We start from the raw sequence: 16898 nt of genomic DNA on the forward strand, positions 1-16898 counted from the left end.
CTTAGAATGTCCACTTTTTGTATGTCTTCGGTTAGACATGTCGTTTTTGGTCCTATCTGCACGCTTACACTTTTTTCAAGCCATGCCCGTCTGAAACAGTTTTTGATTCCAGCATCCTTGTCAATTGCCCTCGCTCGATCTTCATCCTTTTTTTCTAACACTTTTGTCGTCTTAAAACTTTGAACACACCATCGCTCAGTTCGCGCTATCAAAGTCCCACGCGCCATTACTTGGCTAACTAACAACAGCGATTTCTGAGAACCGAGAACACATCTATATGGCAATGGTGAAACTCCATTAACCACTAACACGATTGGATCGTTATACTGTATAACTCTGTTGTCCAATCGAGTAATCTGACGCAAATGAGTTTTAATGTTTATGTCGCAAAATGCAAATATTTACACTAGCGAGCAAGTTAGAACGGCATATGATAGTCGTGCTTGTGCTAGCACTAAGTTGAACTTGCAGCTCGGAGCCCACCACCGAGAGGCAGGCGCAAGATACCGTACCCCCCCGCCCCCCGCAAATTTTCTCAAAGGATTCGCGCTTATCTCGAGAATGGTCCTTATGGTCTGGAAAAGTTGGAAATCCGCCGATCGGCGGAAAATTCTCATCCCAGCAAACTCGTGCCTATGGAAGGGCCCCCACAACAACGCGCAACAACTACAGCGCCATTTGAAATAGGTGACGTAGCAGCCAAGAAGGAAATTAGGAGGGATTTCTTGCTGAGTGGATCAAAAGTCGGCAAGATGTATGTCATTGCAGCAAAAAAAAAGCTCTAACTCAGGGGTGTTCAATGTGTCGATCGCGCCAGATGGAGGCAGTTTTGGTCAAGTGCGTGACAGCATGCCAAATAAAAAAAAAAAATAAATAAAAAAAAAAAGAAAGACGTCAGCCTCTCATCCATCTCGTCGCTTGATTGAGATGTGGCAGATAAGTCAAACCCACCCAGATAAAGGCGTGTTCTAGCAATGCACGGGTCCCCCCAGTAGATCGCGAGAGGCTGGCTGCTTGAAAGGTAGATCTTTGGATAAAAAGGTCTGGGGACCCCTGCTCTAACTTATTATTTTAAGGAGTGGTATGAGGTGATACACCGGCACAAAAAGGGAATGGGTACATATATCCCATACTAATTTCACATCAGGATCTCTGAGATTAAGCATGTTCGTGAGCTTTACAGTTCCGTGAAGAGCGCTTCGAGGTGTATTTCACGCTGAGCGAGGAGCTTTGAGAGGGAGTTTAAAAGCGTCTCGCGGTGACATCTCTTATTTTTATATTGACCCAAAGTTCGGGATAATGGGACACTGCAATTATTATGGCTTTCTCCATGTCACCCTTGCCGTTGAGAGTACAAGTCTGCCAAGTCTGCCAAATTAGCAGTCAGAAATCACTCAGCCGGGCACTTCGCCATTGGAGAAGCTTTCTGATGCAGTCGAGTCGCTCCAAAACCCGCCCCCAACCCCTTAGCACATACATAATGAAATGGAAAGTGGGGGCGGCACACCTTGCCAAATGCAGTGCGAAAGGGCCTTTTAAGAACAAAGCCAAAAAACAAACAGCATCCTAAAGTGATTAAATAGTGTCTTTGGTGACTCTGTATGACTGTTTAAATAAACTGCATGTCTGCTAAATGTTTTGTTTGTTTCTGAAGTTCAATCCCGGTCCTGCCTCTGTGGAGTTTGCATGTTCTCCCCGTGCCTGCCTGGGTTTTCTCCGGGCACTCCGGTTTCCCCCCATACCCCAAAACATGCAACATTAATTGGACATTCTAAATCGCCCCGGTGTGATTGTGAGTGGGACTGTTGTTTGTCTCCATGTGCCCTGCGATTGGCTGGCAACCAGTTCAGAGTGTTCCCCGCCTCCTGCCCGTTGACAGCTGAGATAGGCTCCAGCACTCCTGCGACCCTCGTGAGGATAAGACGCTAAGAAAATGGATGGATGGATGGATGGAAGATTAACTTGCAATGAAAAGGTTAGCTTTGTGTTTCACATCATGAAGGACGCCATCGATGGCCTCGGGAAAAGGGGGGGGGGTGTCATAAAACCAACAACACCATTGCCATTTCAAACTACAACTGACAAAGACTCAATTATGATAGTATCTTTACAGCAGGACTATTTTTCAAATATAAAGACAAAAATTGGCATTTAGATTTATAAAGAATCTTAGATGAATGCTTATAAACACTTTATGAAGGCGCGTTGATGACCACTCGACTGCACAATTGGGAACAAAGCCACAAAACAGCAACATCATTCCCTCAAACTGCAACCAAAAAAGTCTCCTAAAATTGTGTTTTAGAGGGTCTGTATAAGCTTTCAAATACAATCGAACTAAGTAAAACAATGTAGATTTTTGTCAACATTGAAGAGTAAGGTTCTTCGAGAGAACTAACGCAAACGGGCACCCCCAGAACAAAACGAGAAAACACCCCCATCATCTACTCAAACTACTGCCAGCAAAGGCGGCATCACTAACAGTGTCACGGAAGCTGATAAAAAGCTCCTTCCTGCAAGGCATCCCCGTGAGGGAAGATGGACGCATGTGGCTCGACAGCAAAATCTCTTGTCCTCAAAAGGCCCGAGAGAGAGTGAGAGACAGAGAGGAGTAAGAGAGATAGAGAGAAAGAGAGACAATATCACACAATAGGCAGTGACTGCTACACAGGGTCAGGAAAATAATAAAGGAATGAAAACTGCTTTTAAAAGTGGCACCGCAGTTCTTTTTTTGCGCTCTCGCTGCAGCCATAAACGTGAAAAGAGTGCACGCGTGCACACAAACAGCAGCATTGTCCATCAGCAGAGCAATCATCACAAGGCAGATAAGAGGGTCTCACCTGCAGTTTGGAGGAGGATCTAATGTAATTTCAGCCAGCTCCTTTTGAATCCTGGGCAGAAAAAGAGAAGAGAAAAAGACATTTTAGTGATAGTTTTAATGACTTCCATCAAGGATGCACTTACTCGAGTCTTTAGAAAGCAAAACAAATTTGCTGTGTTTGAGGTTATGCTCACGACCGAAAGCAAATACAAATGTAGATGCCCAGATCGATGGATACTTGATTCCTCCCGTGAGGGATTATTAAATAGTTGGTAAGATTTCAAAGACATTTACAACATCCATCAGTTCATTAATTTTCTTTGCCGCTTATCCTCACGAGGGTCACGGGGAATGCTGGAGCCTATCCCAGCTGTCAACGGGCAGGAAGCGGGGTACACCCTGAACTGGTTGCCAGCCAATTTCAGGGCAAATGGAGGCAAACAGTCGCACTGACAATCACACCTAGGGGCAATTTTAGAGTGTCCAATTAATGTTACATGTTTTTGGGATGTGGGAGGAAACCGGAGTGCCCAGAGAAAACCCACAAAGGCACAGGGAGAATGTGCAAACTCCACACGGGTGGGGCCGGGATTGAGCCCGGGATCTCAGAACAGTGAGGCCAACACTTTACCAGTTGCTCCACCATGCTGCCCCCATTTAGAACAGTCTCAGTTATATTTTTTTTTTCAAGTAATCAAGGACTGTGTCATTCCATCACATTTACACATGATATGGCGCAAAAATGTGTTACCCAAGATCAGCCCAATGCGTCTCAAGACTTGAGAAACAAAAAATAAGCCCAAAATACTTATTTGGAGTTGTGAATGTGTGATTTAGATCCATAAAAAATACAAATGCAGGAGGCTTGAATTGTATTTGAAACAACTGTTCATCGTGCAGGGATGAATACAAATGGGGGAGGGGGGTGCGAAGGCTAATATCATGGCTACAGAGTACTGTTCAAAAGTTTAACAGTCAAATGGCGAAAATGTTGCTCGGCCTGATGGACCGACATCAGATGCTCCTTAGCCTCGTGCTCGAGGTTAGCAGCTGGAAGAGAAGGTGTGCGTGATATGGTGAGAACACACTTTCTGTACCTGCTGGTGAAGATTTCAGCAGTGGTGGGGAGGCTGCCCCCCACAATTTTCTGAGCAAGGGGAAAATTGTGATTTCAGACTGCTTCTGAAGGCAACAAGGCGATGGATGAATGACTATAGACATAGCATTTAAGGCAATTTGGAAATACCGGCATTGTGTGGTGTGTAGTCTGTATGGTTTTATTTAGAACATCCATCCTTCCATTATCTACCGGTTTTCTGGGTTGGGTCGCTGGGGAAGTAGCTTCAGCAGGGATACCCAGACTTCCCTTTCCCCAGCCACTTCTTCCGGAGGGATCCTGAGGTGTTCCCAAGCCAGCCGAGAGACATAGTCTCTCCGGCGTGTCCTGGGTCGTCCTCGGGGTCTCTTTCCGGTGGGACGTGCCCGGAACACCTCACCGGGGAGGCGTCCGGGTTGCATCCGAATCAGATGCCCGAGCCACCTCATCTGGCTCCTTTCAATGTGAAGGAGGAGCGGCTCGACACCGAGCCCCTCCCGGATGACCGAGCTTTTCAGCCTATCTCTAAGGGAGAGTCCGGACACCCTGCGGAGGAAACTCCTTTCGGCTGCTTGTTTCCAGGATCTTGTTATTTCGGTCACGACCCACAGCTCGTGCCCATAGGTGAGGGTAGGAACGTAAATCGACTGGTAAATTAAGAGCGTCGCCTTTCAACTTAGGTCCCTCTTTACCACAACGTCCGCATCACTGCCTATGCTGTCGCTCTCCCGCTCTGTTCTTCCCTCACTCGTGAACAAGGCCCCAAGATACTTGAAATCCTCCTCTTGGGGAAGGATCTCATCCCCGATCTGGAGAGGGCACGCCACCCTTTTCCGAGTGAGGACCATAGTCTTGGATTTGCAGGTGCTGATTCTCATCCCAGCTGCTTCATACTCAGCTGCGAATCGCTCCAGTGAGAATTTAGTTCATTTATTTAGAACAGTACCTGAATTTAACATCCGATAGGACTGACTGACAACATTTAAGGACATTTACAACAAAATCTATTATTTTGTGAGGAAAAAAAAAATTGCTTTCAGATTGTCTCTTAAGGCACCACTTGACTGGGTGGATGGATAGAATTTAATTACATGTGAAATAATTTCAGTTGGTTAAGAATGGAAAACCGTGATTTTATAACTTTTCCTGAAGTCAAAACGTGGTTGGATGATTGAAAAGGTGTTTTTTTGACTGTTCATAAAGGAAACGCTTGGATGAATGGATATAGGATTTAGGCAAGGCAAAGAAAGGAAAGTATTTATTTGTACAGCACCGATCATAAAAAGCAAAATAAACTGGGCTTTACTGAAGATTTTTTCTTTTTTAAACAAGACTGAATAAAAACAAAAATGAAGACAAAAATCATCACATCAGCAGGTTCAAATCAAGAAGTTCGTGTCAAAGTAAAACATCCATCCATCCATTTTATTTGGCGCTTATCCTCACGAGGGTGAGGGGGAGTGCTGGAGCCTATCCCAGCTGTCAACGGGCAGGAGGCGGATTACACCCTGAACTGGTTGCCAGCCAATTGCAGGGCACATAGAGATAGACAAACACACTCACAATCACACCGAGGGGCAATTTAGAGTGTCCAATTAATGTTACATGTTTTGGGGAGAGGCGGCACGGTGGGGCATCTGGTAAACCGTTGGCCTCACAGTTCTGAGGTCCTGGGTTCAATCCCAGACCCGCCTGTGTGGAGTTTGCATGTTCTCCCCGTGCCTGTGTGGGTTTCCTCTGGGCATTCCGGTTTCCTCCCACATCCCAAAAACATGCAATATTAATTGGACAGTCTAAATTGCCCCTAGGTGTGATTGAGAGTGCGGCTGTTTGTCTCTATGTGCCCTGCGATTGGCTGGCAACCAGTTCAGGGTGTACCCCGCCTCCAGCCCAATGACAGCTGGGATAGGCTCCAGCACTCCCCCCGACCCTCGTGAGGATAAGCGATGAAGAAAATGGATGGATGGATGGATGTTTTTGGGATGTGGAAGGAAACCCGAGTGCCTGGAGAAAACCCACGCAGGCACGGGGAGAACATGGAAACTCCACACAGGCAGGGTTGGGATCGAACCCCGGGTCCTCAGAACTGTGAGGCCAACACTTTTATGACGTGAACCCCCGTGACACTCAAAAACAAAAAAATAAATGATGAAAACGAGACTCATATGCAAAGCTTCCAGCATCAGAATGTGTCCCTTGTTAGCCAAGTAGAATTTTATTTTAATGTATGTACTATACCTAACAACATTTTATGACTATAACTGCAAACGGTAAATAAAAAAAGGGTGACATACCCGAAACTGCATGATGGAGAACATTGTCAAATATTGATCATGACGCAATTCCAACGTCCCGATAAAACTTCAAATTCAAACTGCGTCCATCTGATTGCTGATGTGTCGTCTTAAAACAGATGTCAGATCAGCTGGTAGGACAATCCGTGCTATTTATCTGACGCTGGTGCTCAAAACTGCACTGGATGACGACAATAATGTGATCTGAACGGAATTCCAAAACAAAACCACATGCGCATTTAGTCGCTTGATAGAAACGGAATTGCAGCCTAGTGTCTTCACCCCGCACCTTGTCAACTTACAAATCTGGAAAAAAAAAGGTCTTCTGCACAATTCTGCCATTATGGCTTTCTTTAGAGGGAAGCACACAAGCTACAGTATTCATCCTTGGCATTCCTCGCTCATATTGACCTTAAATACTACTTATGAACATAAAGGGTTACCAAAATCTTAGACATATGCACTGAGGCCTACTGGAAGAAATTTTGCATAATTAAAAGCAAGAACCGGCAGAGAAGGTCCCCTACTAAGTTCCAGGAACATTCTTGATTCCCACAAAGCAGAGAGCGATTATATGCCTGTGGGCATTGTTGTATGTTCGGCTCATGTATTGCTGCTGCGTGAGTGTTAAAATAACAGTTTGAAAGCTTGTAATTACTCTAAACTATGGTAATTACCGTTAGCTTCTCAATGGCATTTCACATGACAGGATTCCCCTGCAGTTTTTGGATGATATACACTGAGGTCTGCAACAAATAGCAAAAATCTGTGAGTAATTGCTACCCTCCATTTGTGTTGTATATAATTGCTTGTAGATGTGACAGGATGGCAGAAAACTACTACATGAAACTCCTCAAGTCACTTCAACCTAGTTCCCTAGCACCAAAATGCCAGTAAATCACCAGATGTCACTTCAACGTAGTTCTTGGAACAAATATGCCACATGATGCCAGAAAAACTCCACATGAACCTTTTCAACTTAATTCAACATAGTTCCTTGGATCGCAAATGAAAGATGCCACCAAAGCACTATTTATAGATTAAACAGGGTTTTGACCTGGGCACACGAAAAAAATGACTAGTCAAGCATTTATTTTATTTTTTACGAATAAAGGATAGGTTCTCCTCAAAATCATTTTCTACAATTCTTCTTCTTCTTTTTCCATCTAACCCTATCTTGTGCATCTTCCTCTCTAACACCCAAAGTCTTCATGTCCTCCCTCACAACATCCATCAACCTTTCCTTTGGTCTTCCTCTCGCTCTTTTGCACTCTGCCAGAATGTTATGGGTCCTTCAATTTCCATCCCGAAGAATCAAAATTCTTCTTTTTTTCCTTTCGGTTTGTCCCATTAAGGGTCGCCACAGCTTGTCATCTTTTTCCATCTAAGCCTACCTCGTGCAGCTTCCTCTCTGACACGTCCTCCCTCACAACATCCATCAACCTTTGCTGTGGTCTTCCTCTCGCTCTTTTGCCTGGCAGCTGCATCCTCAGCACCCTTCTAGCAATTTACTCACTCTCTCGCCTCTGGACATGTCCAAACCGTCGAGGTCTGCTCTCTCTCACCTTATCTCTAAAACATTCAACTTTGGCTGTCCCTCTAATGAACTCATTTCTAATCCTATCCAACCTGCTCACTCCGAGCGAGAACTTCAATCAAAATAATTTTCTACAATAGTCTCTATTATTGTTTCACAGCAAAACAGAGAAATGTCACGTAAGGAATACTTTCAAAATTGCGTTTCAAGAAATGAATTTCAAGCATCCTGGAGTGAAAAAGCTACATTCATTTTTGTCATCTGGTCCCTTTATCACACAAAAAACGGATTCACTGTAAATCCATTCTAACGACAGCTCTCCTTCCAATGAAGGTAATGAAGTGCCATTGATGCGTGTGTGTGTGTTAGTTTCTTTCTACAAAAAGGTTTACGGTCCCACGGAATAACAGGCATGTTTGAAATGACAATGCCTTTGGGACTACTGTGGTTTTTACACAGCTTCACACCCTCAGGGTGCCTATTTAACAAACAACCCCGTATACCCGCCACGCTAGAGGAGGAGGGGGTTAAGAAGGGAAGCCGGCAGGGGGGCTGTCTTACCTCTTGGCACTCGTCGACAGTTTAGCGGCGGTTTTACTGGAGATCTTGGTCTCCTTCTTTTTGGGCTGCGCTTGTTCCCGCTCTTGCTCGGTCGGTACCGACGACTCGCGCTGCTCGATGTCCGAGCTGCCGCCGCTGGTGCTGGGGCTGTCGTCCGGTCTTTGCACTTCACTGGACATCGTAGGCCCTGCACAGGTAAGAGAAAGCCCAGGAGCATAAAAAAAATATCCATTTGTGTGATTAGTATTATGGCAGGTTACATAAACATCATTAATAACATTGTCAGGTAACCCAATGTCCACCTTTTCGTTAAAAATTGGTTAGGACAGTCTTTCGCTGACTTTTTAAGATGTGCATCCTGCATCAACGTCAAAATCAAGTTGCCCCCACACACCCCAAAAAAAAAAAAAAGAATTGGGTTTCAAACAGTTTCTAAATTGTCGAGGACACCATGTAAAAAAAAAAAAAGCCAGTGACTTTCAATTCCAGCCATGCGGTGAGTCAGTGTCGCTCACGGCGCGCTTCTTAGTTGTGAATACGTTTTGACAGCAAAAGCCCTTTCCCCCCGTCTTTGTTGTTTTAATCTTGGGTATCACCAGAGCAAAATATATTAAGATTAAAGTTACTGTTCTCGCTGATGTCGTTCCACAAAAAGACCATTGTCACCATTTTTTTGTTAAGAAATGATCATGGTGTTTTTTTGGGGAAACCAACCCATATTCAACCTAGGCTTTACATGATCATGATTTTGGGGCTGATGAGAGAGATAAAAAAAAAAAACCACTATATCAGAACACAATTGACGAATGTCTATTTAAATTACTTGTTCAATTTCTGTATATAGTTATTTACTGAAAACTGAATGTCTTCAAAACCATTTTGTCAGGTCATGTATTCTAGTCAACAATAAAACATGGCAGAAATAATGAGTCCTTATGTATTGACGTGAAATAACTTTATTTTACTAAAAATACTTCATGCACCTGCGTGGGTTTTCTCCAGGCACTCCGGTTTCCTCCCACATCCCAAAACATGCAACATTAATTGGACACTCTAAATTGCCCCAAGGTGTGATTGTGAGTGCGACTGTTGTCTGTCTCCATGTGCCCTGCGATTGGCTGGCAACCAGTTCAGGGTGTACCCTGCCTCCTTCCTGTTGACAGCTGAGATAAGCTTCCCGCACTCCCTGCGACCCTCGTGGGGATAAGCGGCAAAGATCTCTGGATGGATGGATGGATACTTCACGCAAAATGAAACTAGGGCATGATTCGAGAGAACGCCAGCATGTTTAGGTTCACCTGTTAAAATAGCACTAGCTTTGTAGGTTCCATCAGGTTTTATTGCCTCCTTGCAAGTCAAATCGTATTAAAAGTACAATATGTGAAAATACCTTTAAAGACCTCCACCGAGCACCGGTGACCACAAAGCACACATTTTTCCCCATTTTGTTCTCATAATACACATGACACGATTCATTCTTGTCGTCGCCGTGATAATGAGTGTATCCGGTCACGTCTGAGTTGACAAAAGTCCAGTTATCTTAAAAGACTGGATTCTGTGGTATCAGAATACAAGATTTTATTGCAGTAGTCTGACACATGCATTACATGTGGTCTGTTTCAGCTGCGCTATCTGTCCCACAACGTGTACGTTTTTTTTTTTTAATTATGTCTATTCGTGGTCAGATATATACAATATGATGTCACAAAAGCACGCAACAAGGGTAAAAATAAACCAACTCTTCAATTCATATATACTGCACACAATGGCGGTGTGGAGTAAATGTCAGGATTGGTGAATTATGATATTAAAGCCAATCAGCATAAAATGCTAATTATCAGTGTGATGATCCGATCGGTGTAAAATTGAGTTCTGCTAATAATGACCAAAGAAAATAAAAATGTTTACTTGCGGGAAGAAAAAAAATCTGCTCTTACTTATCGAAAAAAAATCTGCTCTTACTTATCGAAAAAAAATCTGCTCTTACTTATCATAGGGTCGGTTGTCACAGTATATAATCACAGAACACCATAACTGTAATAACAATAACAACTACAGGTCTTGAAGAATAAGTCGAAATGGTATAAAACTGTTTTGAAAATGGCTGCCAGACAATAAGTTATGACAAAATGTTAAATTAGGTAAATTAATGCTTTATGAGAGCAAATTCTCTTTATGTAAACTTTGAAAAAGGAAAATAGTCTTGCGGCTGAAGCTAGTAAATACATGGCTTTGTAAACAGCTCCTGTAAGATTTATTTTTATATATATAGATGTATGAAATGTGGCTGTTTGTGTGGTCAAAAGGACGATTGTAAACCAAAAGGTACACAACAAAGCATTCGTGACACAACGAAGAGGTAGTGAACCTCAACCCTTTCGCGGAAGAAAAAAAATCATGGTGCCAAAAAGGATGAAAATAATCGTATTTGGAAAAAAAACATGTATACTGTAGCATATTATTTTGAGTGTAAGCTATCTGGAGGTCAAAGTGGACCAACAACAAGCTCGCGTTTCCCCGGGCTGGCCAAGGGGGCGTTTCATGGCGGTGGAAGACATCGTCACTCGGCTGGAACGTTAGCCGTATCAACGCACGTCGTGATGTTACGATGCCCCGAAATCAGCCAGCGAGGTCGCTCGGTCGCCTCAAGCCGCTCTCGAGCGCCGAGCAGCTACGTTGCGGGTGTGCGACGCACAATGGGGGTCGAGCGGGGTTTGGAAACCGAGCCGTCCATGAACGTCACAGGGGAGCTAGCTACGAGGCTAAAAGTAGGGTGCGTTACAACATCGCCGCTGGGGGGGTTAAACAGACAGGGGAGGGGAGAGGAGGGGGGTGGGGTGGGGGGATTAGGCCTCGGAGTTGCAAACTTGACGAAAAGACGCATGAAAGAAGGCGTTTCTGTCAGGGAGACGATGGAGGTCCCCGGGAGGAAGGTCGACGGCGGGGCCGGCTGAGACGACCAACCATCCGCCCGCCCGCCCGCCCGTCCGTCCGTCGAGCGTCCACATTGTGACCCTGGCTACCTCCGCACAAAGGGAGGCTCGTCCCCCGCACATCCACATCCACCTCCTCCACCTCCCCCTCCTCCTCCTCCCCTTCCGCGGCGAGAGAAAAAAAACCAACACTTTCCACGGGACATTCGCTTCGACTTTATCGCGTTTACCTGCTGGCGCTCGGCCGTCAACGCTGCGATTCGGCGTGATTTTTTTAATCCCCCAAAAAAGAAGCAAGAGATGAGGATCCTCAGTATCACGGCCGCCTTGTCTCTCACTCGCTCCGAGTCGTCCTTTTTGTTTTTGTTGTTGTTGCTCTTGAAAGTCGCGTGGTGGTGGAGGCAGCGAAAACGACTGCACTGAGCACTGAGAAGAAGAACAAGAAGCGGAGACGAGGTAAGCCTCCGGACCGCCTCCTCGTGCGCGCTCGCGAGACGATGTGTGCACGCCGGACGCGCGCGACCCCCCGAGGGCCACACTGCGCGTGCGCGCTCCCGGATCAATTATGAATAGAGAACAAAAGACTCTTAATGTGAATGTCCACTTGCCCAATACCCACAGCCCGTTTCTCAACTCAAGTTCATCATTTATGATTCATTCTTCGGCTACTGCATGTGTGCTAGTAGTGAGCAGACAGTGTCTGTGTTCGGAATCATTAAAATATCATCACGGTGAAGATCATTTTCCAATGATTGAAAAATACTTCCGAGTGACAGAAAAGTGATTGACGACTGATCATCTCAACTGAAGGGATGGCAAGAAAGGAGTCGAGCTGCCAGAATGTTGTGGGTCGTCCAATTTCCCTCCAAAAGAATCAAAATTAATCCACCGGAACCTGTGGTTGAGGAGAATGGACCTTTCTGACCTGTCAATCACTCGTACAATAATAGCCAATCAGATAGCCGCATTGTTTTAACCCCTGGCTTGACACGCCCCTCTCGCCGCATTGTCCCACAAGCAATGCTGGTTGTCGGGAGCGTGTGCTTGGAAATGTTAATGTTACGAAGAAAATGGTCCTCAGATGCGCTTGGGGAACGTGCAATTCTGTTGAAAGGTATCTAGCTAGGTTGATTCATTTTCCAAAGCCTAAAACACAGCTGACGAAGTGTTTACGATGGATTAAGGCTCGCGGAAGACCGCACGTACAACTAAATGTGGACAATATCAACAGACACAAGGCTGTATGTTCGAAGGTAAGTGAGGGAGAAGTATCTTTGCTGAGTTTGACTGAATTATTATCAGTGATTTATACATTGCGGTAGAACAACTTTCACTTATAAAGACTTGAATGATATGACTCGTGATCTTTCCAAGTAAAAAGTACCCACCCTGCTTTACATGCGCAGTACGATTCCACTATTTTATCCTGTTGGATTTCAATATGAAGTTAGTTAGGCGTCAAACTTTTTTGCATCGATCGCCAACATTTCACTGGAACTCTGCTCCGTCCAAAATCTGAATTCTGTGTACATATCCTTGCGTGAAATAGTTGAGACCTCTCTGTAGAACTCTCTTGGACAAGTCTGACGCATTTGGCAAAAAACATTCCCCACTCTTATCTGGAATACACGACAGAGGATCGACTTCAAACATGTTCTGTTCAATCGCCATTTTGGAAGCTTGTGGAACATGGCAAAGGGGGCGGACTTAAGATCGCCATCGGAAAGGACCGTTAATCAAGTGGATGTTGTGAATAGTTGCACAGAGAAAACCACAAGACTCCTCGCTGTGAGCTTAGTAGTCACTTCTAAAGGGACAGACTGGAAAACAAAACTCCCATTGTCTGGTTTGCGGAAGGCATTTTTTTTTTGGTCTTTGTCTAATTTACCAAACAATAATGGTTAGCAGTGACCCAGTGGTGACTGGTTAGCACATCTCCCTCACAGTTCTGAGGACCGGGCTTCAAATCCCAGCCCTCCCTTTGTGGAGTTTGCATGTTCTTCTGTGCCTGCGTGGGTTTTCTCTGGGTATTCTGGTTTCCTCCCGAACCCAAAAACATGCACACTAGGTTGATTAAAGACTATAAATTACCCATACGTGTGAACGTGAGTGAAATGGTTGTTGATGTGTTCCCTTTGACTAGCCTGCCATCGGTTCTGGGTGTAGCCTGTCTCTCGTCCAATAATAGCCGGGATAGGCTCCAGCACACCTGTGAACCAAAGTAGAATAAGCGGTACAGAAAATGAATGGATAATGGCTGGCCTCACAGCTGACAGGCAAAATAGCCAAACGCTGAGGTCTCCTTGGCCTCCAGTGGGTGGCGCAAAGTCTGGAAAGAAATTTACCTTCAATATTTGTCAATCTGGCTGCACGGTGGCTCAACTGGTAAAGCATTGGCCTCACAGTTCTGAGGTCCCTGGTTCAATCTCAGACCCACCTGTGTGGAGTTTGCATGTTCTCCCCGTGCCTGCGTGGGTTTTCTCCGGGCACTTCCTCCCACATCCCAAAAACGATTGCGATTGGCCGGCAACCACTTCAGGGTCTACCCTGCCTCCTGCCCGTTGTCAGCTGGGATAGCCTCCAGCATTCCCTGCGATCCTTGTGAGGATAAATGGCGAAGAAAACAAATGGATGGAGGGATTTGTCAATCACTGTTACTGATGGTATAGCGGTACACTCGCTGGACTTCTGTGGAAGAAGTGTCGGTTCAGTTCCCAATCAGTGATGGCGAGAATGTGAGTCGGTCTCTATGCGCCCTACGACTGAAGGGCGACCAGTTCAGGATGTAGTCTTTCCACCGAAATAAGATGGGATAGGTTCCAGTATCTCGCAACCCTGAACAGGATAACCTGTGTCGGGAATGGATGAATATCTTCTTCTTCTTTTCCTTTCGGCTTGTCCCGTTAGGGGTCGCCACAGCGTGTCATCTTTTTCCATCTAAGCCAATCTCGTGCATCTTCCTCTCTCACAGCCACAGTCCTCATGTCCTCCTTCACCACATCCATCAACCTTTTCTTTGGTCTTCCTCTCGCTCTTTTGCCTGGCAGCTCCATCCTCAGCACCCTTCTACCAATTTACTCACTCTCGCCTCTGAACACGTCCAAATCATCGAAGTCTGCTCTCTCTAACCATGTCTCCAAAACATCCAACTTTGGCTGTCCCTCTAATGAGCTCATTTCTAATCCTTGCCAACCTGTTCACTCCAAGCGAGAACCTCAACATCTTCAATTCTGCCACCCACCTTCCTGTTTTCTCTTCAGTCCCACCGTCTCTAATCCGTACATCATGGCCGGCCTCACCAGTGTTTTATAAACTTTGCCCTTCGTCCGAGCGCAGACTCTTCTGTCGCATAGAAGACCGGACACCTTCCGCCAACTGTTCCACCCCGCTTGGACCCGTTTCTTCACTTCCTTACCACACTCTGTATTGTTGACCCCAATCCCAAATGGATCAATATAATGACATTAAAATTAGTCTTAACTCTTAAAATGGAAAGTCTGACAAATTCAAATGTACATTTGACTCCAGCTATTCATAAGGCGTAGGGATGTAAATTGATTGTAAATGTAGATCATTCCATTTGATCACGTTGAGGCCCTTACTGTAACCCACTGATTGGGCCCCGTGTTTTTTTTTTTTTTTTTGACTGCTGCAACGCACAGGCGGGATCAGTGCATTGTGGGCTTACAGTCCAGTACTCCGTTGTACGCATTTTGACACACATAAAGAAGCCTTGTCCATTGCTGTAAAAACATCCAAAAGCGCTCCAGGCCTCCTCGTCCTTCTCCTCGGCTCACAGTTTTCCGAAACGCAAGCGGGCCACCGAGCTAAGGGTTGTCACGTCAGCTTGTCTGCGTGCTGGGCTCGCAGTATTACAGGAGGTTCTGATGGCCCAATTCTCACGTCATGGGATTTAGAAACCTCAATCCAGTAAAGAAGAATTTACTGAATTTAAATTATTCATGGCGCTAGCTCAATAAATACAGATTCCAGATAAAGTTATGCGGCTGTCTGAATAGTTATTTAAATCCCTCAAAAATTAACAGGCACACCTTTGTCTATGGTATGCAAGAAACTTTCTATTACAAGTATCTCTGAAATGAGTATAAAGTTTTGTTTGCTGGTTGATCAAAATAAATTCAAAGAGAAGAATTTTGTACAGCTTATCCTGCTATTGGCTATCGACTTCCTGTTCAATTTTGGTGATGGATTCTTGAGATTTTTTTTGGTGCGTCCTGTCATGATAGACATGTCGGCAGAATTTCATATTGATGGGTGGAACTGGTGTTTCAGGGCTGATTTGTCTTATAGATTTTTCCGTCAAACAAGGTACGCATGCTGAAATTCGGAACGAATGGCTCCTTCACACCAAAATGTTTGACTTCTGATTCAATTTTAGTGACAGGTTGTTGAGACTTTTGTGGTGCATGATGTTGTGATGATAGACTTGTCCCCCCCAATTTTGTATCGATCAGTGAAACCGGTGTCTGAGGCTAATTCCCAACTTTTGAGGGGATGCCACTCACTAATGTGACCCCCAACACTTGACTCCCATTCGCAGCCGCATTGACTCGCCCTGCAGGGACGAGCTGATGTTTCAACTTTTACATCCCCACATTTCCATTTTAATTGCGTCGACTGCGGAAAGGCCTCCGGGGGGGTCAACGCGCAGCGCGGAGGCTTGACGCGACCCTGATTACATTTAATGCGTAGCAGCTATAGCTCAGCCAGATAATTGCAAGCACATGAGTGTCGTATTGGAGCATATAGACCTAATAGCGGTGTTGTAAATGGATGTAGGGTTACTTTTATTGCAGGATAATCAAGATTTATTTCAGTGCTGGAGCAAAAATAGAGGTATCTGCAACATATCTTGATCAATTCTAACATGCCAATAAATTATACTTCATAGATTAGTACAAATATTCTGTATTGCTTGAATTCTGGACATTTATTTTGGTGCTGATGCAGGGGAACCTCTCGGGTTGATCACAGTCCATCTACCAATACAACAAAAGAAAATCCATCCATCCATTTTCTTTGCCGCTTATCCTCACAAGGGTCGCGGGAGTGCCGAAGCTTGCAAAAGAAAATGTGAAATAGAAATATTAAAATGGGGCGGCACGGTGGATCAGCTGGTAAAGCGTTGGCCTCACGGTTCCAATCCCGGACCCGCCTGTATGGAGTTTGCATGTTCTCCCCGTCCCTCCGTGGGTTCTCTCCGGGCACTCCGATTTCCTCCCACATCCCAAAAACACGCAACATTAATTGGAGACACTAAATTGGTAGGTATGATTGTAGGTGCGTCTGTTTGTCTCCATGTGCTCTGCGATTGGCTGGCAACCAGTTCAGGGTGTACGCTGCCTCCTGCCCGTTGAAAGCTGGGATAAACTACCCCGTGACCCTCGCGAGGATAAGTGGTGAAGAAAATGGATGGATGAATGGATAGTGTACCAAAATGCTAACTTTTAATCCGGCATGGCCCTGGTCTGTGGTTTAAATCGTACACACCACTGGAGGGCAGTCATACACCTCCATAAAGCAAAACATTGTGTTAGAAATAATTACAAAACAATGGAGGTCAGGTCTTTTGAATTTGACACTGATAACAACGAATGTGACTTTGAGATGTTCTGCTGGTTTTGCAACTTTTATC

General features: G+C 45.0%; 2 protein-coding genes across 3 annotated transcripts in view; one reads left to right on the forward strand and one right to left on the reverse strand.

The window, feature by feature from the left end:
• Positions 1–11694, reverse strand: part of LOC133501531 (ubiquitin-conjugating enzyme E2 E2) — a 57163-nt gene extending 45469 nt beyond the window's left edge. Inside the window, exons 1-3 of one of the 2 annotated variants that reach the window (XM_061821388.1) lie at positions 11473–11694; positions 8310–8496; positions 2841–2891 (exon numbers count right to left, since the gene is read on the reverse strand). In XM_061821388.1, coding sequence (XP_061677372.1) covers positions 2841–2891; positions 8310–8488 — 230 coding nt within the window. In that variant the 5' untranslated portion in view covers positions 8489–8496; positions 11473–11694. The remainder of the gene's footprint in view (positions 1–2840; positions 2892–8309; positions 8497–11472) is intronic. The other variant, XM_061821387.1, reaches the window with a different exon arrangement.
• znf385d (zinc finger protein 385D) overlaps positions 11580–16898 on the forward strand; it is a 143609-nt gene continuing 138290 nt past the window's right edge. Inside the window, exon 1 of the mRNA XM_061821378.1 lies at positions 11580–11698. The gene's annotated coding sequence lies outside the window, so the exon portion shown is untranslated. The remainder of the gene's footprint in view (positions 11699–16898) is intronic.

Source organism: Syngnathoides biaculeatus, chromosome 5 (genome assembly GCF_019802595.1).
Source record: "Syngnathoides biaculeatus isolate LvHL_M chromosome 5, ASM1980259v1, whole genome shotgun sequence".
NCBI classification, from domain to species: domain Eukaryota; kingdom Metazoa; phylum Chordata; class Actinopteri; order Syngnathiformes; family Syngnathidae; genus Syngnathoides; species Syngnathoides biaculeatus.